The sequence below is a fragment of the Salmo trutta genome, chromosome 1 (genome assembly GCF_901001165.1).
Source record: "Salmo trutta chromosome 1, fSalTru1.1, whole genome shotgun sequence".
NCBI classification, from domain to species: domain Eukaryota; kingdom Metazoa; phylum Chordata; class Actinopteri; order Salmoniformes; family Salmonidae; genus Salmo; species Salmo trutta.
Window position 1 is genome coordinate 7877645 of NC_042957.1, and position 26542 is coordinate 7904186.

The window sequence follows — 26542 nt, forward strand, 5'->3', positions numbered from 1 at the left end:
TTAAATGTCAGAGACCACACCTGTGCAGTATGCCAACCACTTGTATGCTATATTTCCAGTGCAAATGTTGCATTGGTACTGAGTGAACCTGGCCCAATGTGTCTAAGGCTGAATTTACACAGGTAGCCTAATTCTGATCTTTTGCCGCTAATTGGTCCTTTGACCAATCAGATCAGATCTTTTGCCAATAATTGGACTGCCTGTGTAAACACAGCCTAAGATTTTGTGTAATGTCTCCACAGTTCACTCAACCCGACTGACAGAACCCAATGTGTCTCTCCATGAATGAATCGTAGATAGACAGGAAGTTGATCTTTTCATTTCCTGAGATGATTAGTCCTAACTCCTGGGGTGGCTGGATAACTGGCTGGCCTCAAGTCCTTTTGAAATCGGCTTCAATCACAAATATCTTCTTCACTGTGTGGTAGTTACTCACCCGGTGAGAGTTCTGGCCTCATTTGAAGTGAAGTAATGAACTATTTATCAGTTTTACATGCCGATGGGTCCATAGTTTGTATAGCTTTTTGGTAGGCTTTTCGTCTCGTCTAAAGATATGACATTTTCAGGACTTGGCTGTACCTAAGCAGTACCATAGAAGCTTTCGCACAGTGTTGTGTTTGAGACGACCTAAAGTGAGACTGAATCAAGACCATTCCACCCATAAGGCCAAAGAGGGAGGTTTTGGTCATTGACTGCAGGAAAGGGTTGTTGTTGTTGTCGTTTTATTTCTGTTCTCTCAATCTTATTGGGTGGGCCTGGCAGGGCAGGGCCTGGCAGGGCCTGTCTCCCCAGTGAGTCTCCCCAGTGAGTCGGCCCAGTGAGTCGGCCCAGTGAGTCGGCCCAGTCATGCCTACGCCCCTGATGCAAACAGCACATGATGACAAAATTGAGCATCACAAGGACCAAAACTATTTCAATACCTGGTCTGCATACCCATTGTTGCCTTAGCATTTACTAGTAGATATAAGTTGAAATGTCTTTCCTACCTAGCCTACCAGCTACCGATGACATTCTTCTGTGAGCAGCTCAAATGCGAAAACCAGTTGAGAGCTCTTTTTGCCTGCAGATTCCGCTGAAACTAGGCAGTGTGTGCGGCACAGAGGAGGCTGCTGAAGGGAGGACGGCTTTTAATAATGGCTGGAACGGCGCAAATGGAATGGCATCAAACACAGAGAAACCTTGGAAACCATTGATACCATTCCACTTATTCCGCTCCAGCCATTACCACGAGCCCGTCCTCTCCAATTAAGGTGCCACCAGCCTCCTGTGGTGTGGTGTGTGAATATATTTCACTTGCTTTGCGTTTGACTACTTTGTACATGATTTCTCTATTGCACTACATAATTGATAAGTCGTATACCTCAACTACACTGCTTTGATACGCATCAATGGGGATTAACAAGTGAAGTATACGCAATGCCTACTGGGGGGAAAAAGTGCACTGTTATTACCATTTCTATCCTTTCAGCATCACTAACCTGTCACACTGAAGACCTATAGGTTCACCACTGTACTAACCTGTCACACTGAAGGCCTATAGGTTCACCACTGTACTAACCTGTCACACACAGAAGGTCTATAGGTTCACCACTGTACTAACCTGTCACACACTGAAGGTCTATAGGTTCACCACTGTACTAACCTGTCACACTGAAGACCTATAGGTTCACCACTGTACTAACCTGCCACACACTGAAGACCTATAGGTTCACCACTGTACTAACCTGTCACACACTGAAGACCTATAGGTTCACCACTGTACTAACCTGTCACACACTGAAGACCTATAGGTTCACCACTGTCACACACTGAAGGCCTATAGGTTCACCACTGTACTAACCTGTCACACACTGAAGACCTATAGGTTCACCACTGTACTAACCTGTCACACACTGAAGACCTATAGGTTCACCACTGTCACACACTGAAGGCCTATAGGTTCACCACTGTACTAACCTGTCACACTGAAGACCTGGGTCCAATAGGTTCACCACTGTACTAACCTGTCACACACTGAAGGTCCAATAGGTTCACCACTGTACTAACCTGTCACACACTGAAGACCTATAGGTTCACCACTGTACTAACCTGTCACACTGAAGACCTATAGGTTCACCACTGTACTAACCTGTCACACACTGAAGGTCTATAGGTTCACCACTGTACTAACCTGTCACACACTGAAGGTCTATAGGTTCACCACTGTACTAACCTGTCACACACTGAAGACCTATAGGTTCACCACTGTACTAACCTGTCACACACTGAAGGCCTATAGGTTCACCACTGTACTAACCTGTCACACTGAAGACCTGGGTCCAATAGGTTCACCACTGTACTAACCTGTCACACACTGAAGGTCCAATAGGTTCACCACTGTACTAACCTGTCACACTGAAGACCTATAGGTTCACCACTGTACTAACCTGTCACACTGAAGGTCTATAGGTTCACCACTGTACTAACCTGCCACACACTGAAGGCCTATAGGTTCACCACTGTACTAACCTGTCACACACTGAAGACCTATAGGTTCACCACTGTACTAACCTGTCACACACTGAAGACCTATAGGTTCACCACTGTACTAACCTGCCACACACTGAAGACCTATAGGTTCAACCACTGTATTAACCTGTCACACACTGAAGACCTATAGGTTCACCACTGTACTAACCTGCCACACACTGAAGACCTATAGGTTCACCACTGTACTAACCTGTCACACACTGAAGACCTGTAGGTTCACCACTGTACTAACCTGCCACACACTGAAGACCTATAGGTTCACCACTGTACTAACCTGTCACACACTGAAGACCTATAGGTTCACCACTGTACTAACCTGTCACACACTGAAGGTCCAATAGGTTCACCACTGTACTAACCTGTCACACACTGAAGACCTATAGGTTCACCACTGTACTAACCTGTCACACACTGAAGACCTATAGGTTCACCACTGTACTAACCTGTCACACACTGAAGACCTGTAGGTTCACCACTGTACTAACCTGTCACACTGAAGACCTATAGGTTCACCACTATACTAACCTGTCACACTGAAGACCTATAGGATAACTGAGCTAGTGTAGGCCACACAGGGTGAGCGTTAGCCCAGGCTAACTGAGCTAGTGTTAGCCACACAGGGTGCGGGCTATTCTAGGCTAACTGATCAAGCGTTTGCCATACAGGGTGCCCCTTACAAAAAAAGATTTCAGTTTTGAATCTGCAGTATAAGTGCAGTTGTCGGTGCTTTTTTGGACACAGTAATTGCAGAATAACTGCAGTGTACTGCAAAATTACTGCAGTAAAAAATATATATATTTTGGATGCAGTATTTGCAGCGTTCTTATTTTTTATCTTTTTTTCTAACATTTAACTATGCAAGTCAGTTAAGAAAAAATTCTTATTTCCAATGACTGCCTTGTGATCTGTGTTTTCAGGGCAACCCTTGTGATCTATGCGTGTTTCCAGAGCAGCCCTTGTGATCTATGTGTTTCCAGGGAAATCCTTGTGATCTATGTGTTTCCAGGGCAACCTTTGTGATCTGTGTTTCCAGGGCAACCCTTGTGATCTATGCGTGTTTCCAGAGCAGCCCTTGTGATCTATGTGTTTCCAGGGAAACCCTTGTGATCTATGTGTTTCCAGGGCAACCCTTGTGATCTATGTGTTTCCAGGGCAACCCTTGTGATCTATGTGTTTCCAGGGCAACCCTTGTGATCTATGTGTTTCCAGGGCAACCCTTGTGTTTTTAAAGAGCCTGTGTCACTATGGCAGTGTCACAACCTTGTGGACCTGTGTGGTATCCTCCGTCTCTCCTCCCTCCCATGCGTTTCTAAGGGAACCCATCTCTGCCAGGCAGTGTCCCAACCTCATACCACATTGTCACCCCAGTGTGAGACGAGAACAGCTAAGGGAACAGTCATTAAAGGGTGGAGTTATTTGTTTAACCTGTGGGAGAATAGATGATGATGATGTGGTATCTGACTTGTCCACTGTACTGTTTAGACAAGCCAAGGGGTTAATTTGATCAAACACTGATAAAGGCTCTCCATTGAAGACTGAACACTTCATCAGTTTCCATGGTCTATATGTATGCCCTAGACTTTATCTGTTTGATAGGAAAATCTCAGTCTTGCAGGTGTGAAACGAACATTTCAGAAAGCGAGCTCTGAAAACAGATGGGCTAACATTAAATGATCTGGAATAACCCTCCGTAATAAATCACACTCTGGACTCTTAAACAGTTTTCCTCACTGCATCCGATTGACACGGCTAGTGTAGCCTAATCCCGCTATTTCTCTGTATTTAGTAAGGGACAAAATTTCACAATATATTCATGAACCTTTTTAATGACCAAATGATGAACAGTTTTGTGCTTAATCTTGTTACATAGGCTCATATGTGATTATGAACTCTATGGTGGCTGGATTCGAACTGATTCTCACAGACGTCTCACTTGTTCCTGGCAGTGGTGGGGAAAATGGTCTAAATATCGGTCCTCCTACCGATTTTGCTTTCTTGACTCCAGAGTTGAATTGCAATTAGCTTCACAGTGATTTATCGATGGCTAAATCCCGCTACAGAGTCCCAGTGTGTTAATTGCCCTCAATGGGTCGCCTAACCACTTGTTGGATTAAGAGAAGACAAGGACTTTAGTGGTGTTGATTTCTGCTTGTGGGCTCGCGAGTGGCGCAGCGATCTAAGGCACTGCATCTCAGTGCTAGAGGCGTCTCTACAGACCCTGGTTCGATTCCAGGCAGTATCACAACCCGGCCGTGATTGGGAGTCGGTGCACAATTTGGCTCAGCATCGTATGGGTTTAGCCGGGGTAGGCCGTCATTGTAAATAAGAATTTGTCCTTAACTGACTTGCCTAGTTATATCAAATAGTGAAAGAGAGAGAATGCAGCCGTTCTTAAAGCCACTCCTGTCATAACTAACGGTTCTAAAAATCTATGATCCGTAGGCTAATTTTACTCCAAGGAAGGAAGGGTGCGTTATTATAGTATTGACACTGGGCCTGCCTCTCTGACGGTTGGCTGTTTACCAGGGAAACCAGCTTCTGTACTGTAACTGTCGTGTGTGTGTCCCTCTCCACAACACGACATGCTTTGCTTACACAGAGGGTGCGGCCTGGTGAACACGGATGCTGGGTTTGTCTGGGTCACATCAGGCTCTGCTGGCATGTCCTTGTACAGCGGAGTGCTGTAAATTGAGTGTATTTTATTTTTATTAATGTTTAATCTGCCTGTTATTTATCGTTGAAATGTTTTTTTGTTTTTTTTTACAATACTAACATGACCTGAATTCACAATTTAGATATGGTCCTGCTTATGACCACTAGAGGGCAGTGTAGTTCAATGTACCGTAGTCATGGTTACCAAGCAGCTAGATGGCACTCGCCTAACTGCTGCCCCACACCCACTCATCAACGATGGTATTAATGCTGTCCACCACCCACTCAGTAACGATGGTATTAATGCTGTCCACCACCCACTCATCAACGATGGTATTAATGCTGTCCCCCACCCACTCATCAACGATGGTATTAATGCTGTCCACCCACCCACTCAGTAACGATGGTATTAATGCTGTCCCCCACCCACTCAGTAACGATGGTATTAATGCTGTCCACCAACCACTCAGTAACGATGGTATTAATGCTGTCCCCCACCCACTCAGTAACGATGGTATTAATGCTGTCCCCCACCCACTCAGTAACGATGGTATTAATGCTGCCCCCCCACCCACTCAGTAACGATGGTATTAATGCTGTCCCCCACCCACTCAGTAACGATGGTACTAATGCTGTCCCCCACCCACTCAGTAACGATGGTATTAATGCTGCCCCCCCACCCACTCAGCAACGATGGTATTAATGCTGCCCCCCCACCCACTCAGTAACGATGGTATTAATGCTGTCCACCACCCACTCAGCAATGACGGTATTAATGCTGTCCACCACCCACTCATCAACGATGGTATTAATGCTGCCCCCCCACCCACTCAGTAACGATGGTATTAATGCTGTCCACCACCCACTCAGCAATGACGGTATTAATGCTGCCCCCCCACCCACTCATCAACGATGGTATTAATGCTGTCCACCACCCACTCATCAACGATGGTATTAATGCTGTCCACCACCCACTCAGTAACGATGGTATTAATGCTGCCCCCCCACCCACTCAGTAACGATGGTATTAATGCTGTCCCCCCACCCCCTCAGCAACGATGGTATTAATGCTGTCCACCACCCACTCAGCAAAGATGGTATTAATGCTGTCCCCCACCCACTCAGTAACGATGGTATTAATGCTGCCCCCCCACCCACTCAGTAACGATGGTATTAATGCTGTCCACCACCCACTCAGTAACGATGGTATTAATGCTGTCCACCCACCCACTCAGTAACGATGGTATTAATGCTGTCCACCACCCACTCAGTAACGATGGTATTAATGCTGTCCACCCACCCACTCAGTAACGATGGTATTAATGCTGTCCCCCCACCCACTCATCAACGACGGTATTAATGCTGTCCCCCACCCACTCATCAACGATGGTATTAATGCTGTCCCCCCACCCACTCATCAACGATGGTATTAATGCTGTCCACCACCCACTCAGTAACGATGGTATTAATGCTGTCCCCCCACCCACTCATCAACGATGGTATTAATGCTGCCCCCACCCACTCAGTAACGATGTTATTACTGCGGTTTCAGGTTCTCTGTTGTGTGCCGCTCCTCCATGTTCTCAGTACATGGGACTTCACTCTCATCAATGTGATGGATCCTTGCAGTGATGTAGAACAGTGTGTTCATAGACAGTCTGTTGTTAACGCCACATATGTTTGAGAGTTAGCGCTTTGTACTTGCAGAGCAGTCATGGTTTTTCAACATGGCATCTTGTAGTCTGGCTCTAGATATACCATTAGGGTATTGAAGCCTACATACTAAACCACTGACAATGCCTGCATATCAACCGCAATAATTTCTGTAATCAGTGCTGTGATTTTCTCACTCCGTCCCTCATTCTATGCTGCCAGCAACGGGTTGGGTCTCACGCTGCCTCCCTTTCAGCACCTGTACTGCCACTGTAGCTCAATTCCACGTCGCAAAGTTTACATTTTATCACCTTCTCAAAGTACTGCCATACAGGTCTTCTCACTCCCTGCCATTTTCCTAACTGTTAACGATGTTTATGTGCGGAGTGTTTTCATATCCGTAGCAAATCATGTGAAAGATGCTTATCTCCTATTTACAGCATTATTGCGTCAGGTATTTGTTACATTTGACATGTTTTACCTTGATGATGATAATCGGACCTATTAGTGGTAGTTTTTGTGATAACTGCACAGAAATAAACATTTTGTAAATCTGTCCAGGATTTTTTTCTAAAACGTAACGATCCCCAATTAATTTAACCGTCACACCCCTAGTGTGTGTTTGTGTGTGTGTGTGTGTATAACAGGACATGAGGCCAGGCCTCCCCTCTGAGTGTGACAGGCCAGGGACAGCCAGGGATATTTACACCTCTACACCTTTTAATGCTCATGGCTTCACAGCAGAGTTCTGTTAGTCCCTCCCACAGAGCAGATCAGAGTGAGTGGTGCATCCCAAATGGCACCCTATTCCCTTTGGGCTAATAGTGCACTACTTTTGACCAGGACCACAGTGCACTATGTAGGAATAGGGTACCGCTTGGGACGTGCCCTTTAAGATGTGGGAGGACCTTTAATTTATTTTCTTCATGAGCATGGCCTTATTTCTATTACAGCATATTGGAATGACTCATTCATATTCCATTCACCCAGTTCAATGTAACATTGATAGGTTTAGGCTACTACATGATACTCAAATTTTCCCCATGAGGTTGCTACAACCTAGCCTATGAATGAAAGTTTGCAACATAGGTGCACACAGGTCGAGAGAAACATGGACAGACAGTGACACATATTCAATACCGCCTTGCACACTCTTGCCTCTATATAGCTGATCTAGGACGTAGTCATTAGTCCAACAGTTGCAAACAAACGTTTCAATTGGACAAATTCAGAAAAGTTTTTCAACAGAATCGGCGGAATAAATACACCCCTGATCAGATGTAAACACAGTTCACTTTCATAGCAGCCACGTTGTATTCCTTCTCAAATCTATGCACTCTCCTCTCAACATAGCTAATGGTTAGTAAACCTGCTACAATCATGCAGTACAGTGCATAGTAAGCAATTGAGCAGTTACAGCGGCGGGCCCCGGTGGCATCAAATTAGTAAAACCAAATGGTTATCTTGACTTGGAAGAGTTCCAGTGTTGCGTTGGATAGTCATAGCCTGCTAGCTAATGTATCCCTCTGTTTGAGCCGGCTGTTTACATTTAACATTTACATTTAAGTAATTTAGCAGATGCTCTTATCCAGAGCGACTTACAAATTGGTGCGTTCACCTTATGATATCCAGTGGAACAACCACTTTACAATAGTGCATCTAAATCTTTTAGGGGGGGGGGGGGGGGGGGGGGTTAGAAGGATTACTTTATGCTATCCTAGGTATTCCTTAAAGAGGTGGGGTTTCAGGTGTCTCCGGAAGGTGGTGATTGACTCCGCTGTCCTGGCGTCGTGAGGGAGCTTGTTCCACCATTGGGGTGCCAGAGCAGCGAACAGTTTTGACTGGGCTGAGCGGGAACTGTGCTTCCTCAGAGGTAGGGAGGCGAGCTGCATTTGCTAGCTAAGTGATATTGCTAGCTAGCTGTAGCTTATGTTTTCAGTACTAGATTCGTTCTCTGATCCTTTGATTGGATGGACAATATGTCAGTTCATGCTGCAACAGCTCTGATAGGTTGGAGGACATCCTCTGGATGTTGTCATAATAACTGTATAAGTCTATGGAAGGTTGTGAGAAATGGGAGCGTCCTAGGTTTTGTATTGAAGTCAATTTACCCAGAGGAGGACAGAAGCTAGCTGTCCTCTGGCTACACCATGGTGCTACCCTACAGAATGCTGTTGAGGCTACCGTAGACCTTCCTCTTCTGACTTCACAGCATTTACAGAGACAAGCCAGTGTACACTGAGTATACCAAACATTAGGAACACCTTCCTAATATTGAGTTGCAGTCCCCCTTTTTCCCTCAGTACAGCCTCAATTCGTTGGGGGCAAGGACTCTACAAGGTCTCCAAAGCGTTCCACAGGGATGCTGGCCCATGTTGACTACAATGTTTCCCACAGTTGTGTCAAGTTGGCTGGATGTCCTTTGGGTGGTGGACCATTCTTGATACACACGGGAAACTGTTAAGCGTAAAGTTCTTGACACAAACTGGTGAGCCTGGCACCTACTACAATACCCTGTTCAAAGGCCCTTAAATATTTTGTCTTGCCCTTTCACCCTCTGAATGGCACAATTACACAATCCATGTCTCAAGGCTTAAACATCCTTATCTCCTCCCCTTCATCTACACTGATTGCAGTGGATTTAACACGTGACATCAATATGGAATCATAGCTGTCACCTGGATTCACCTGGTCAGTCTGTTGTTAATGTTTTGGTTACTCAGTCTATATCACACTATGAACTTTAAGGCCGCTCATCATGTACAATCATGGTCAAAGTTTTGAGAATGACACAAATATAAATTTTCACAAAGTTTGCTGCTTCAGTGTCTAGATATTTTTGTCAGATGTTACTATGGAATGGTGAAGTATAATTACAAGCATTTCATAAGTGTCAAAGGCTTTTATTGACAATTACATGAAGTTGATACAAAGAGTCAATATTTGCAGTGTTGACCCTTCTTTTTCAAGACCTCTGCAATCCGCCCTGGCATGCTGTCAATTAACTTCTGGGCCACATCCTTACTGATGGCTGCCCGTTCTTGCATAATCAATGCTTGGAGTTTGTCAGAATTTGTGGGTTTTTGTTTGTCCACCCGCCTCTTGAGGATTGACCACAAGTTCTCAATGGGATTAAGGTTTGGGGAGTTTCTTGGCCATGGACCCAAAATATCGATGTTTTGTTCCCCGAGCCACTTAGTAATCACTTTTGCCTTATGGCAAGGTGCTCCATCATGCTGGAAAAGGCATTGTTTGTCACCAAACTGTTCCTGGGTGGTTGGGAGAAGTTGCTCTCGGAGGATGTGTTGGTACCATTCTTTATTCATGGCTGTGTTCTTAGGCAAAATTGTGAGTGAGCCCACTCCCTTGGCTGAGAAGCAACCCCACACATGAATGGTCTCAGCATGCTTTACTGTTGGCATGACACAGGACTGATGGTAGCACTCACCTTGTCTTCTCCGGACATGCTTTTTTCCGGATGCCCCAAACAATCGGAAAGGGGATTCATCAGAGAAAATGACTTTAGCCCAGACCTCAGCAGTCCAATCCCTGTACCTTCTGCAGAATATCAGTCTGTCCCTGATGTTTTTCCTGGAGAGAAGTGACTTATTTGCTGTCCTTCTTGACACCAGGCCATCCTCCAAAAGTCTTCGCCTCACTGTGCGTGCAGATGCACTCACACCTGCCTTCTGCCATTCCTGAGCAAGCTCTGTACTGATAGTGCCCCGATCCCGCAGCTGAATCAACTTTAGGAGACGGTCCTGCAGCTTGCTGGACTTTCTTGGGCACCCTGATGCCACCTTCAACACATTTGAACCGCTCTCCTTGAAGTTCTTGATGATCCGATAAATGGTTGATTTAGTTGCAATCTTACTGGCAGCAATATCCTTGCCTGTGGCATGTGTTTCCTTGCAGGTAACCATGGTTGACAGAGGAAGAACAATGATTCCAAGTACCACCCTCCTTTTGAAGCTTTCAGTCTGTTATTCAAACTCAATCAGCATGACAGAGTGATCTCCAGCCTTGTCCTTGTCAACACTCACATCTGTGTTAACGAGAGAATCACTGACATGATGTCAGCTGGTCCTTTTGTGGCAGGGCTGAAATGCAGTGGAAATGTTTTTTGGGGATACAGTTCATTTGCATGGCAAAGAGGGACTTTGCAATTCATCCGATCACTCTTCATAACATTCTGGGGTATATGCAAATTGTCATCATGCAAACTGAGGCAGCAAACTTTGAAAATTAATATTTGTGTCATTCTTAAAACTTTTGGCCACGACTGTACCTTGGTAATAATAATGTACTCTGCTGTGCATACTATACACTTGAATCCTACTGTTTACAATATGATACAGTTTATGACATTGCCTTTGATATGCCTGCTCATCTGAAACCGATTTCCCACAACTGACAGGAAGTGACTGATGCTTTGTCCGTGTAATGCTGAGACATCTGAGACTCAGAGACAATCTCAGGGTAGATGAGAAAGAAGATCCGTTTGGATGAAGCAAGGCGACTTGTCATGGATGTCTCGCTCTCATCCCATCCCCCTCTCTGGAACTCTGACAGCACTCTGTCTCATCACCTTGGCAGCTGTTGCCATGGTTCTGTCACCGTTGGCTGCGGTATCGCAGCGTGAGCCTGAGAACTACCTAGATGGCATGTCCACACAGATCAGGTTGACACTGGTCTACCAGTGAGGTTCTGTAGCGTCTTTCTTATCTCCTTAATGTGTCAATGACATTACCTTATTAATGCATAAATCACCACAGTCAATGTGTCTCGTTGACATAGAGACACACTCTGCTGTCCTCCTCTCTTGACCCTGGGTTCTTGTGGTGCAGAGAACAATCAGCAGCCTCTGCCTCACCAACTGCAGTTGGCAGGAAACCCTGGCTGAACGACTGTTTGAATAGAGGGTGAGGGAGAGAAGCTGTGACTGAAAGACTACATTACATGACCAAAAGTATGTGGACATCTGCTCGTCGAACATCTCATTCCAAAATCATGAGCATTAATATGGAGTTGGTCCCCCCTTTGCTGCTATAAAATCCTCCACTCTTCTGGGAAGGCTTTCCACTAGACGTTGGAACATTGCTGCTGGGACTTGCTTCCATTCAGCCACAAGAGCATTAGTGAGATTGGGCACTAATATTGGACGATTTGGCCTGGCTCTGATACAGCATTCCAATTCATCCCAAAGGTGTTCGATGGGGTTGAGGTCAGGGCTTTGTGCAGGCCAGTCAAGTTCTTCCACGCCGATATCGGGGGGGGAAAAAAAACATTTCTGCCAGTTGAAGTGTGATTCATCACTCCAGAGAACGCGTTTCCAATGCTCCAGAGTCCAATGGCGGCGAGCTTTACACCACTCCAGCCAACGCTTGGCATTTCGCATGGCGATCTTAGGCTTCAGGAAGCTCCCAACAACAGTTCTTGTGCTGACGTTGCCTCCAGAGGCAGTTTGGAACTCAGTAGTGAGTGTTGGAACCGAGGACAGACGATTTTTACACACTTCAGCACTCGGTGGTCATGTTTTGTGAGCTTGTGTGGCCTTCCACTTCGCGGCTGAACCATTGTTGCTCCTAGACGTTTCCACTTCACAATAACAGCACTTACAGTTTACCGGGGCAGCTCTAGCAAGGCAGACATTTGACAAACTGACTTGTTGGAAAGGTGGCATCCTGTGACAGTGCCACGTTGAAAGTCACAACCTTTCAGTGAGGCCATAGTACTGCCAATGTTTGTCTATGGAGATTGCATGGCTGTATGCTCAGTAACGGGTGTGGCTGAATCCACTAATTTGAAGGGGTGTCCACATTCTTTTGTATGTATGTATGTATGTATGTATGTGTGTATGTGTGTGTGTGTGTGTGTGTGTAATATATATATATATATATATATATATATATATATAGTGTAATTCAGTCACCAGATCTCAACCCAATTGAATACTTAAGGGAGATTCTGGTGCGGTGCCTGACAGCGTTTTCCAGCACCATCAACAAAACACCAAATTATGGAATTTATGGTTGAAGAATCCCCAATAGAGTTCCAGACACTTGTAGAATCTATGCCAAGGTGCATTGAAGCTGTTCAGGTTCGTGGTGACCCAACACCCTATTAAGATGCTTTATGTTGGTGTTTCCTTTATTTTGGCAGTTACCTGTATTTGTTCTTTGTCTCTGATGCCCCTCAGTGGAAAGAGTTACTCAATGAGTTCTGAAGTGCTTATTATAAAACTGCCAGTGAAAGGAATCAATAGTCTGCTTTCATAAGACTTTCTATGATACACTGTCTTACTGCAAAACCAACCTGGTTAGGTGACCCCTAGTGACCCCCAGTGACTGACTGTTTGGTGACCCCTAGTGACTGACTGTTTGGTGACCCCCAGTGACTGACTGACTGGTGACCCCTAGTGACTGACTGACTGGTGACCCCTAGTGAGTGACTGGTGACCCCTAGTGACTGACTGACTGGTGACCCCTCGTGACTGACTGTTTGGTGACCCCCAGTGACTGACTGTTTGGTGACCCCCAGTGACTGACTGTTTGGTGACCCCCAGTGACTGACTGTTTGGTGACCCCCAGTGACTGACTGTTTGGTGACCCCCAGTGACTGACTGACTGGTGACCCCCAGTGACTGACTGTTTGGTGACCCCTAGTGACTGACTGTTTGGTGACCCCTAGTGACTGACTGTTTGGTGACCCCTAGTGACTGACTGTTTGGTGACCCCTAGTGACTGACTGACTGGTGACCCCTCGTGACTGACTGTTTGGTGACCCCCAGTGACTGACTGTTTGGTGACCCCCAGTGACTGACTGTTTGGTGACCCCCAGTGACTGACTGTTTGGTGACCCCCAGTGACTGACTGACTGGTGACCCCCAGTGACTGACTGTTTGGTGACCCCCAGTGACTGACTGTTTGGTGACCCCTAGTGACTGACTGACTGGTGACCCCTAGTGACTGACTGACTGGTGACCCCTAGTGACTGACTGACTGGTGACCCCTAGTGACTGACTGACTGGTGACCCCCAGTGACTGACTGTTTGGTGACCCCTAGTGACTGACTGACTGTTTGGTGACCCCTAGTGACTGACTGTTCAGTGTTACCATAAGAGTTTTGCCTGCTAATATGTTTAACAATGACTGATAGGCTTACAGATGGAATCATGCAATCTTTATTATCTTGTAGCATATGTTAATATGTAGCTTAATTATATAAACTGTATGACAGGAATATATGAAATAATTCATAAATAAGTGAAGTATGTATTTAACAGATAAACAGATCTGTCTAGTAACATTCTGAGCAACAGACAGCAGTAGCCTGGTTTGAGTCTTTTCTCTCTCTCTTGTTCTCAGGGGACTCTTTCACTCAATTCCGCTTTTCTGAAGAGAAGGAGTGGGATATGGACTCATTGGCAGCCAATCAGGTAAATATGGTATTGCCTTTCCTCTGTTCCTCTTAAAGTTGTGTTTCCAGTATAGATCCCTCTCTCTCTCATTGAACGGACCAGTCAGCTCTACCAGTGCTCAATAAGATCTTGTTGCCAATAGTGTGTAATGTGTTTATCTGTCTTCAGACAGTGACTAGGTAGTGGCTAGGGTGTTGTTTTAGTACTAGTCTATTTTGTCTCAGGAGTTGATCAGTGCTCTCTCTTCCTCCCCCTCTGACTCTCCCTCTCTCCTCTACCTCCCTTCCTCCACCCTTCGCCCCCTTCCTCCACCCTTCGCCCCCTTCCTCCACCCTTCGCCCCCTTCCTCCACCCTTCGCCCCCTTCCCCCACCCTTCGCCCCCTTCGCCCCCTTCCCCCACCCTTCGCCCCCTTCGCCCCCTTCCTCCACCCTTCGCCCCCTTCCCCCACCCTTCTCCCCCTTACCCCACCCTTCGCCCCCTTACCCCACCCTTCGCCCCCTTCCCCCACCCTTCGCCCTCTTCCTCCACCCTTCGCCCCCTTCCTCCACCCTTCGCCCCCTTCCCCCACCCTTCGCCCCCTTCCCCCACCCTTTGCCCCCTACCTCCACCCTTCGCCCCCTCCTTCCCCCTTCCACCCCTCTCCCTACATCTAGTTTTCAGCAGTGTTTGTGGACCTCCCAGCTCTGGCCCAGTCTCTACAGGAGCTGCCTCTCCACCACAGACTGAACCTGGAGGCTGATCTAATCCAGGTAGGTACTGATGCCTCTCCACCACAGACTGAACCTGGAGGCTGAACTAATCCAGGTAGGTACTGATGCCTCTCCACCACAGACTGAACCTGGAGGCTGAACTAATCCAGGTAGGTACTGATGCCTCTCCACCACAGACTGAACCTGGAGGCTGATCTAATCCAGGTAGGTACTGATGCCTCTCTACCGCAGACTGAACCTGGAGGCTGAACTAATCCAGGTAGGTACTGATGCCTCTCCACCACAGACTGAACCTGGAGGCTGAACTAATCCAGGTAGGTACTGATGCCTCTCCACCACAGACTGAACCTGGAGGGTGAACTAATCCAGGTAGGTACTGATGCCTCTCCACCACAGACTGAACCTGGAGGCTGAACTAGTCCAGGTAGATACTGATGCCTCTCTACCGCAGACTGAACCTGGAGGGTGAACTAATCCAGGTAGGTACTGATGCCTCTCCACCACAGACTGAACCTGGAGGCTGAACTAGTCCTGATGCAGAACCTTTTTGCTCCCATGGGTTTGGCGTCTAGACTAGCGTATTCAGAAGTGTTGTAATATTACCATGGAAACCTGTTGAATTCTTTGTTTTCAGAGCATTACCAGAAAGTCATTGTCTAAGTATTGGTAATGTAATGGTCAGTCACCAGATGTATTATCTAATCCTGTGGTTATTAATCAGGTGACCTCTCCGGTGGAGCTTCCCACTATGACCATGGCACCCAAACAGAACTCTGTAGCGCTGGGTCTGTTTAAGCCTACTGTCCCAGGAATCCCAGCCGCTCAGAAAGGCCTTACTCCAAGCCTGGGCGTTTCCTGTGCTGTGAGTACAGCCCCAGGCACGGTTCCTCTGGGCTCCTCAGCTGCCAAGACCCCTGTGGTGGATGACATGGATAAAGATTTGGACCAGCTGCTCAGTCTACAGAGCTCAGTCTCAGAACCTTCAGCGTCCCAAACTGGCAGGCTTGTGGAGGTTCCAAATAAACGTGAGTACCCAGCAGGCGCATAACATTTTTGTTCTGTTCTGCAATGTTGTAATTAGATTATACACGGTTGCAGACTATTCAGTGTGGAAAAATACCTTGTTGCTACAACAACCCATCACTTAACAGTAACCTAAAGAAAGGCATTGATAATTTGCTAGCAACATACAGAGAAACAAGATGGAAAATTGTTGGTTCGTCCACTATATCTGTGTGAGTACTAGGGAGAGTGCAACTTTCTGTGGTTTCTTTTTTCAGCAGCGTTACAGGAGAGGGAGGAGCTTGTTCCAGAGGAGGAGAGGGGGGAGGATAGGAAGCAGGAGACACAGCAGGGCAAGGAGGAGATTCAGAAGGAGGAGGTGGCTGCACCTCCCAAGGCAGAGGTAGCAAAGGAGGTGGTGACAGAGGAGGACCTGGAAGACTGGCTGGACAGCATGATCTCCTGACCCTGAACTCTAACCTTTGACCCTGTCTGACCTAGGAGAAGGACCGTCCAGTCCCGAATTCAGCCCTTATCACATAACGAGTACATCCCTCAGCCCCTAACAGTCTTACATCATATTCTAATCCACCACAGTCAACACATGGAGCACTGCTTATATAACAGCAGATTCAGTAATATACTTTTCATAACATCGACTTCGGACGAAGGCATTGTTGGGAGTTCTTTCCCTCCCATTTGACTGATTCACATCAAGTCCCATGTTTTCTCCATCCTACCGACTACCCTGGATGGTTTGGCTGTAGCAGCAGAGCTCTGTACCCTTCCAAGTCAAAGGACATGAATTTCCTATTCCTTGTGCCTTGTCAGACACGGGAAGGGACACACACACACAGATTTTCCCCTCTGAAAGGTTTCTGTAATTGGATCGAGGTTGTGAGTTGGCAGCCCATGGAATAAAGACATGGTTTATTGCATTGGTTAATTTATTCATTTCCATCCCTCCTCTTCTCAAAAAGAAATGCAGTTTTACCAAAGCTACTACATATAAATGGCCATACAATAGCAATTCACTGTTTTTCTGTGTTCAATAAATCCTGAACCATGTTTTTTCCTCAGCTTGTAATTTCTACTATGGAAAGAAAGGTGTACAGGCAGACAAGGATACTGTAGCTTGGGAACAAATCCAAACTGAGCAACAATTACACAATGGGTATCTAGATATTTTTTTTCTTCTAAAAAGCTATCCCTACTGTAGCTAGGTAATTCTAATCTAATCCGCAACCTAGAGCACGAAGGGTGTCAAGTTCTCATTTTAAGGCACATTGGCACTTTATAAACAACTATAATGGGCTCAAGACTGACCCTTGAGGGACCCCTTTTTTAAATTTCTCATCTCACCAAGCTAATTATATTCAGACCAAGTTCAAAGAAGGTAGAATAGGTCTAATTTAATTTCTAGTCAAGTTTCATCATTATCACCACCACAATTCACATTCTAGCATCAATCTTGTGTTTTGGTTCTCAGTTAATATCTTGGGTATTAATATCATGGCTTGTACATTCAATCACTCCTCAAGCTGTAACCCTACATATATCAATGTCTCGACTCTACCATACAACACACATTGTGCAACAGTTTTGGGGTAAGCAAGTGAAAAGGGTAATGTGTCATCATAACAAATCAAATTAATATAACCATTTGCTTTCAAAGAGGAAACAAGGTGTCACCGTGACCGTGACCTATCTTTTAGTAACAGGCAAAATGACTTTTCTTTACAATGTAAATTCAAACACCAAGTCCAATCATCGTCTTCGTCAACCTCAGTCTCTCCTCGCCATTTCATTAGGTGATACTGTATGATGGATACAATGGCAGCAGAAGAGCTAAGTGGAGCTAGATTTCATGTTCCATTAAGGTTTGAGTGAATTAGTCTTTACCAGATAGTGTTGTAGGGTAGCTGGGTAGTGTTCGGGTGTCCTCTCTACCCAGATAGTGTTGTAGGGTAGCTGGGTAGTGTTCGGGTGTCCTCTCTACCCAGATAGTGTTGTAGGGTAGCTGGGTAGTGTTCGGGTGTCCTCTCTACCCAGATAGTGTTGTAGGGTAGCTGGGTAGTGTTCGGGTGTCCTCTCTACCCAGATAGTGTTGTAGGGTAGCTGGGTAGTGTTCTGGTGTCCTCTCTACCCAGATAGTGTTGTAGGGTAGCTGGGTAGTGTTCTGGTGTCCTCTCTACCCAGATAGTGTTGTAGGGTAGCTGGGTAGTGTTCGGGTGTCCTCTCTACCCAGATAGGGTAGCTGGGTAGTGTTCTGGTGTCCTCTCTACCCAGATAGTGTTGTAGGGTAGCTGGGTAGTGTTCTGGTGTCCTCTCTACCCAGATAGTGTTGTAGGGTAGCTGGGTAGTGTTCTGGTGTCCCTCTACCCAGATAGTGTTGTAGGGTAGCTGGGTAGTGTTCTGGTGTCCTCTCTACCCAGATAGTGTTGTAGGGTAGCTGGGTAGTGTTCTGGTGTCCTCTCTACCCAGATAGTATTGTAGGGTAGCTGGGTAGTGTTCTGGTGTCCTCTCTACCCCCAGATAGTGTTGTAGGGTAGCTGGGTAGTGTTTGGGTGTCCTCTCTACCCAGATAGTGTTGTAGGGTAGCTGGGTAGTGTTCTGGTGTCCTCTCTACCCAGATAGTGTTGTAGGTTGGCTGGGTAGTGTTCTGGTGTCCTCTCTACCCAGATAGTGTTGTAGGGTAGCTGGGTAGTATTCTGGTGTCCTCTCTACCCAGATAGTGTTGTAGGGTAGCTGGGTAGTGTTAGGTGTCCTCTCTACCCAAGCAGGTCCTCATACTGCTTCCTGAAACAGTCCCCAGCAGGGAAGAAGTCCCAGCATCTCTCCTGGTACATCTTCCACACATACGACTCCTGTTGGAGGACAGGGAAATACACAGTAGTCAAAATGGTTTTAGCAGCGAAAAGGTCATTTTACATGAAATCAAATTGTGTAGTGTGTTTAAAGTCAAATGGCAGCAATATTACAATTTGAAATTCACATGACATTCAAAAGGCGTGGTGTCGTTGGTGGTTTAGAGAGCGATTGCATACATTTTTTAAATCAAATTTCATATTAAAATGCAAAACTTAAATTCTGTTTCAATACGGTAGATGTTGCATTCCTTTTCTGTGTATCAAGTTTACAAACTATAATTTCAAGTTGATCAAAGTTTCATATATTCAAATTCTGATTCAAAACCAGAGACAACATCCTGGTACTTTGCGAGCCAGGAAAGGTAGAGGAGAACAGAGAATCAACCGCTTTGTGGAAAAACAGAAGCTTTTGCCAGTTTCCGAAGCCAATGGGGCATGTTTCATTTATTGTCTTCCTATGAATTGGTCTCTAGCGTTTGAACCGTTATAAGCTATTATGGCTATATCCCATTCCTGAAAGCTTAGACTCTCTCGAACATGGACATGTCTAGACGTTGAACCAATGTGGAATAGATGTTGAATTGACGTCTGTGCCCAATGGGTCTAAGAAGTTGAATATATGAAACTTTGATAAACATAAAATGAATGCAACAAAACAGAATATATACGTTTTGAATTTGAATATTACATTGAAATTGAATTAAAAAAATGTATGCGACTTATTCATTCAATTCAGTTTTTAAAATCCTGAAATACATCAATTTATGAATTCAATGTGTGCATTACATATTGTTAGATATTCAATTCAATATCCTAATACAAATTCAAAATTGTGTAATTCAAATACAATTTCTGTTGGCACTGAAATCACTTCATAGTTCCATTCTAGTGCTGGAGTTTCAATGACAGAGATTGAGACCTGAGACGTGTGTTCATATGATAAAGAGAAGTGTTGTACGTACTTGACCAGTGTGTTCAGTCTCGTCCTTGTTGATGAGGTACATCAGGAAGAAGCTGCACAGGAAGAAAAGCCGTGTGGCCAGTTTGATCAAATATTAACTCAGGCTATTCATCCAGAGCATCACTGGTAAAGTGAAGTAAGTTGGTAAGGTGAAGCATATCTAATTCAATTCAAAAGACAACCTTTAATGGAGCAGCTCTGGTCGTATGTGCTTGAACAACACCCTCACGTCAGTATGTACTCACAGGTAGTTGGCCAGGTTGTGCTCTTGTAAGGTGTGGGTCTCAAAGCCGTGGGGTGTCGTGTCAAAGTAGTCGTTTCCAATTCCACAGATGAAGCATTTAGTCTACAAGAGGATGATAGTATGTGTTTACCCAATCAGATACACTCCCCTAACATATTGCATTTATTCAAGAAGATTCCGTGTTCTGTCAAAGAATATGCTTATTCCTAACATTGATCGTTTGTTCTTTTTATTTAACTGGGCAAGTAAGTTTAGAACAAAATCTTATTTTCAATGACGGCCTACCCCCGGCCAAACCCTCCCCTAACCCGGACGACGCTGGGCCAATTGTACGCCGCCCTATGGGACTGCCGATCACAGCCGGTTGTGACACAGCCCAGGATCGAACCAGGTTCTGTAGTGACGCCTCTAGCACTGTGATACAGTGCCTTAGACTGATGCACCACTTGGGAGCCCAGAAAATGTTCTAGGTGAGACCAGGTGAACTCTCACCTCCAGACCAGGTGAACTCTTACCTCCATATCCTCCTTCACCTGCTCCTGCTGGTCTCTCAGTTCCCCAAACGCATCAATAATCAAACCTGGAAGATTGAACAAGACAGCATTTTAACTTCTTTAACACGGTAAAGTCCTCTCAGCTGTTGTTCTGAACACCAGGGACTATACGTTTCAGAGTAGGAGTGCTGATTTAGAATCACAACTTTTTAAATCACATGATCCTAGACCTCACCCCAAAGATTATTTAGTCTAGTGTTTATGTGGCAGCTAAAAGGTGAATTGTGTGTACATCAGGAACTTCAAGAAAACGAATGACACAGTATCAAAAACGTTCAGTAGTAACATACCAAAGTTGGGGTCAATTCCAATCAATTCAGATAGGTAAAACACTAATTCCAACTCAAAATGCTACCTATTGAAGAGAATTTGAATTCCAGTGTACTTCCTGAATTGACTGGAAATAACCACACCCCTGGTAGTAACGTACCCTGAATGATGGCCAGGAGGATGACGATGACGAAGAAGAAGAAGGTGATGTCAAAGAGGATACGCCACAGCTCGTAGGGGTCTCCTGCCGGGTCCTCGAGCTCATCACCAATACCACCGCCGGCCCTCACCCCGGCGTACAGGTGGAACAGATAACACTGAGGAGGATATACAGGTAGAACAGATAACACTGAGGAGGATATACAGATAACACTGAGGAGGATATACAGGTGGAACAGATAACACTGAGGAGGATATACAGGTGGAACAGATAACACTGAGGAGGATATACAGGTAGAACAGATAACACTGAGGATATACAGATAACACTGAGGAGGATATACAGGTGGAACAGATAACACTGAGGAGGATATACAGGTGGAACAGATAACACTGAGGAGGATATACAGGCGGAACAGATAACACTGAGGAGGATGTACAGGTGGAACAGATAACACTGAGGAGGATATACAGATAACACTGAGGAGGATATACAGGCAGAACAGATAACACTGAGGAGGATATACAGATAACACTGAGGAGGATATACAGGTGGAACAGATAACACTGAGGAGGATGTACAGGTGGAACAGATAACACTGAGGAGGATATACAGATAACACTGAGGAGGATATACAGGTGGAACAGATAACACTGAGGAGGATATACAGGTAGAACAGATAACACTGAGGATATACAGATAACACTGAGGAGGATATACAGGTGGAACAGATAACACTGAGGAGGATATACAGGTGGAACAGATAACACTGAGGAGGATATACAGGCGGAACAGATAACACTGAGGAGGATATACAGATAACACTGAGGAGGATATACAGGCAGAACAGATAACACTGAGGAGGATATACAGATAACACTGAGGAGGATATACAGGTGGAACAGATAACACTGAGGAGGATGTACAGGTGGAACAGATAACACTGAGGAGGATGAACAGATAACACTGAGGAGGATGAACAGATAACACTGAGGAGGATATACAGGCGGAACAGATAACACTGAGGAGGATATACAGGTGGAACAGATAACACTGAGGAGGATATACAGGTAGAACAGATAACACTGAGGAGGATGTACAGGTGGAACAGATAACACTGAGGAGGATATACAGATAACACTGAGGAGGATATACAGGCGGAACAGATAACACTGAGGAGGATATACAGATAACACTGAGGAGGATATACAGGTGGAACAGATAACACTGAGGAGGATGTACAGGTGGAACAGATAACACTGAGGAGGATGAACAGATAACACTGAGGAGGATATACAGGCGGAACAGATAACACTGAGGAGGATATACAGGTGGAACAGATAACACTGAGGAGGATATACAGGTGGAACAGATAACACTGAGGAGGATATACAGGTGGAACAGATAACACTGAGGAGGATATACAGGCGGAACAGATAACACTGAGGAGGATGTACAGGTGGAACAGATAACACTGAGGAGGATATACAGGTGGAACAGATAACACTGAGGAGGATATACAGGTGGAACAGATAACACTGAGGAGGATGTACAGGTGGAACAGATAACACTGAGGAGGATGAACAGATAACACTGAGGAGGATATACAGGCGGAACAGATAACACTGAGGAGGATGTACAGGTGGAACAGATAACACTGAGGAGGATGTACAGGTGGAACAGATAACACTGAGGAGGATGAACAGATAACACTGAGGAGGAGGAGGGGTTTTAAAACAATCTTTCAACAGAAAGTAGTAAAGGATAGAGGAGGGGTTTTAAACTCCTCGTTCAACAGATCCACACTAGTGTGAAGTGACGAGGTGTCTTAAACGCTGTGTGAAGGATATGCAGCAGTGTTGACAACCTTCTTGGATCCCTTCCAACAACATGTTCTGTGAGTCGTGGAATGAACTCTAACCAAGCCATCTATTAGTGGGCCATCTTAAGAACTTAACCTGTGAAGGATGTGCATGACTACCTGATACGTGCTATGACACAGTATCAATACTAGTGTGTTGAGTCATATATTAGCAGTGAATAGAGGTGTGTGTGTATAGACTTACAGTCATCATGTCGTCACACTTCATGTCAGGTGCGTCCTCGTCCTCGCTCTTGTTGTAGAACTTCCTGAAGAAGTTGAAGGCCACCACAGTGTACAGATACACCACCACCGCCAACAGCCCTACAGTCAGCACCAACTGTACAGAGAGAGAGAAGGGTCATTATTAGTGATGATGTTGAAGGCCACCACAGTGCTCAGATAGACCACCACCGCCAACAGGCCTACAGTCAGCACCAACTGTACAGAGAGAGAGAAGGGTCATTATTAGTGATGATGTTGAAGGCCACCACAGTGTACAGATACACCACCACCGCCAACAGACAGTTAGCACCAACTGTAGAGAGGAAATTAATATTCACATTATTCTCAACATGCAGAAATGTAAAGGGTGTTGAGACCTGTGTCAAATGCACTTTAAATAAACATGACTTCACTTGACTTGAGAGAGAATAACAACCCTGCTCCTCCACGCACTCGACTGGTTTCCATCTGAAGCTCCCATCCACTACAGACCATGGTGCCTGCCTACGGAGCAGCAAGAGGAACTGCCCCTCCCTAACTTCAGGCTCTGCTCAAACCCTACACCCCAACCCGAACACTCCATTCTGTCACCTCTGGTCTCCTGGCCCTTCCACCCCTACGGGAGGGCAGCTCCCCCTCAGCCCAGTCCAAGCTCCTCTCTGTCCTGGCACCCCAATGGTGGAACCAGCTTATCCCTGAAGCTAGAACAGCAGAGTTCCTGCCCATTTTATAAAAATATCTGAAACCCTACCTCTTCAAAGACTATCTTAAATAATCCCACGCTCCCCCAAAATATAAAACAAAAGCCTTTTGAGAACTAACACTAGCACTGACTTTTCCCCTAACTAGCACTGACTTTTCCCCCTAACTAGCGCTGACTTTTCCCCCTAACTAGCGCTGACTTTTCCCCCTAACTAGCGCTGACTTTTCCCCCTAACTAGCGCTGACTTTTCCCCCTAACTAGCGCTGACTTTTCCCCCTAACTAGCACTGACTTTTCCCCCTAACTAACACTGACTTTTCCCCTAACTAGCACTGACTTTCCCCCCTAACTAGCACTGACTTTTCCCCCTAACTAGCACTGACTTTTCCCCCTAACTAGCGCTGACTTTTCCCCTAACTAACACTGACTTTTCCCCCTAACTAGCGCTGACTTTTCCCCTAACTAACACTGACTTTTCCCCCTAACTAGCGCTGACTTTTCCCCCTAACTAGCGCTGACTTTTCCCCCTAACTAGCGCTGACTTTTCCCCCTAACTAGCGCTGACTTTTCCCCCTAACTAGCGCTGACTTTTCCCCCTAACTAGCGCTGACTTTTCCCCCTAACTAGCGCTGACTTTTCCCCTAACTAGCGCTGACTTTTCCCCTAACTAGCGCTGACTTTTCCCCTAACTAGCACTGACTTTTCCCCTAACTAGCACTGACTTTTCCCCTAACTAGCGCTGACTTTTCCCCCTAACTAGCGCTGACTTTTCCCCTAACTAGCGCTGACTTTTCCCCTAACTAGCGCTGACTTTTCCCCCTAACTAGCGCTGACTTTTCCCCTAACTAGCGCTGACTTTTCCCCCTAACTAGCGCTGACTTTTCCCCTAACTAGCGATGACTTTTCCCCTAACTAGCACTGACTGCTGATAGCTACTATATTGAGGAAAAATGTACTTACTATGACTGAGATATGTGGCTGTCCCACCTAGCTACACCGCATATACAAAAGTATGTGGACATCCCTTCAAATGAGTGCATTCGGCTATTTCAGCCACACCAGTTGCTGACAGGTGTATAAAATTGAGCTTTTTGAAAAATGTGCTTTTTGGTCTTAAAGGCCTAGTGCAGTCAAAAACGTGATATCCTGTGTTTTATATAGTGCATTGGAAAAATATTCAGACCCCTTGACTCTTCCCACATTTAATTAGGTTACAGCCTTATTCTAATATAGATTTTTTTGTATCTCATCAATCTACACACAATATCCCATAATGACAGAGCAAAAACAGGTTTGTAGACATTTTTGCAAATCTATAAAAATATAAAAAATGGAAATATCACATTTACATAAGTATTAAGACCCTTTACTCAGTACTTAGTTGGGGAACCTATTTTAATCAGTTTTAGAATAAGGCTGTAATGTAACAAAATGTGGAAAAAGTGAAGGGGTCTAAATACTTTCTGAATGCACTGTATATATTTCCACACTAAATAATACTGTGAAATTGTGACATTTATTATAATGTCATTTTAATGTAAGAGCCGTTTGAAAAGCCTGTTTTGGTGGGATGGAGTTTTGGCCTGCCTGGCGGCATCACCAGGTGGTATAAGTTAATAGACTAATAAGTAATAGTTTCAATCCTCTGCCAATAAATGTTCAGGTTCCAGATTCCTCCCATTAGGCTCATCCAATTATGCCTCTCACTCCCAGACAGTCCTAGCTAAATTCTTCCTTGAGAAATTTGGTCCTCGCTAATTTTTGTTTCTTTTTGACACAGTTTTAATTGGAAAAAATAACAGTAAGGTACTTAATTATTATTTAGAAATGATTTGATATTGAGATAAAAACAGCTGAATTGGGCCTTTAATTTAAGATTAGGGTTAGCAGTGTGGTTAGGGTTAGTTTTAAAATCAGATTTTATGACTTTGTGGCTGTGTCAGCTAGTGACCACTCTGCAGAGCTGCCTCCAGAACAAGATTCATGACGAAAACACTAACCTGCATTGAGATGTCCCCCTGATCTACAGTCTAGTGATTAAAATGTCTGTGTGGCCTTCTGACAGTGTCTGGTGGTGTTATTGCCACATGCCTGTTTTCCGTTGTGAGTGACGGAGGACAGGATGGTCCGGAGGGTCTTGAAGCCCATGGCGATGTCCAGCAGATGGGCAGCGAAGAAGAAGTTGTTGTAGTGCCCCAGGATGGACATGGTGGCGTACCAGATCAGGTACAGGAACGACTGACATGACAGAACAAGGAAAAGTGAAGCTCAGTCCGTCACTTTTTCAGTCTAAAACCAACTTGAAATTCCTAGTCCTTTCCCCTTTGTGTTTACAGATTGTAAGGGACTGGATAGGTGTAAGCAGTATGGTGATGGCTCTAGCTAGCCTTCTGATGGCCTCAGGGTGGTTTGACCATACTCCTTACACCTATCCAGAACCCTAATGCCAGCCACAAACACTGAAGGGAGAGGAGCTAGGTTGACAATTTGTCTTTATTGAGGGAGTAAACACTTACGTTATCAGTCAGCACCACTCCCATTTTCCAGATGTGGTACTTGGTGTCGATAGAGCTCAACCTGCCATTAGGAAACAGACAGATGTTTCTTAGCGTTGAATTAAACCAAGTTACCCACCCATTCACAATATAGTATATGTCTTTTACTGTGTTGATATGAGAGGGTAACTTTCTCACCAGCGGTTAACTAAACTGAGATGCTATGTATATA

The 26542-nt window shown here is 45.3% G+C and overlaps 2 protein-coding genes across 5 annotated transcripts in view; one reads left to right on the plus strand and one right to left on the minus strand.

Moving 5' to 3' along the window:
• Positions 1–17034, plus strand: part of aven (apoptosis, caspase activation inhibitor) — a 60450-nt gene extending 43416 nt beyond the window's left edge. Inside the window, exons 3-6 of one of the 2 annotated variants that reach the window (XM_029704696.1) lie at positions 14202–14272; positions 14910–15005; positions 15688–15991; positions 16250–17034. In XM_029704696.1, coding sequence (XP_029560556.1) covers positions 14202–14272; positions 14910–15005; positions 15688–15991; positions 16250–16434 — 656 coding nt within the window. In that variant the 3' untranslated portion in view covers positions 16435–17034. Of the gene's footprint in view, positions 1–14201; positions 14273–14909; positions 15006–15687; positions 15992–16246 lie in introns of both variants that reach the window. The other variant, XM_029704629.1, reaches the window with a different exon arrangement.
• The window catches only part of ryr3 (ryanodine receptor 3), a 242265-nt gene continuing 232624 nt past the window's right edge, over positions 16902–26542 (minus strand). For all 3 annotated transcript variants that reach the window (XM_029704372.1, XM_029704286.1, XM_029704198.1), the window contains 8 exons: positions 26332–26392; positions 25907–26053; positions 23094–23228; positions 21028–21184; positions 20559–20623; positions 20045–20145; positions 19801–19852; positions 16902–18835 (listed from right to left, as the gene is read on the minus strand). In XM_029704372.1, coding sequence (XP_029560232.1) covers positions 18740–18835; positions 19801–19852; positions 20045–20145; positions 20559–20623; positions 21028–21184; positions 23094–23228; positions 25907–26053; positions 26332–26392 — 814 coding nt within the window. In that variant the 3' untranslated portion in view covers positions 16902–18739. The remainder of the gene's footprint in view (positions 18836–19800; positions 19853–20044; positions 20146–20558; positions 20624–21027; positions 21185–23093; positions 23229–25906; positions 26054–26331; positions 26393–26542) is intronic.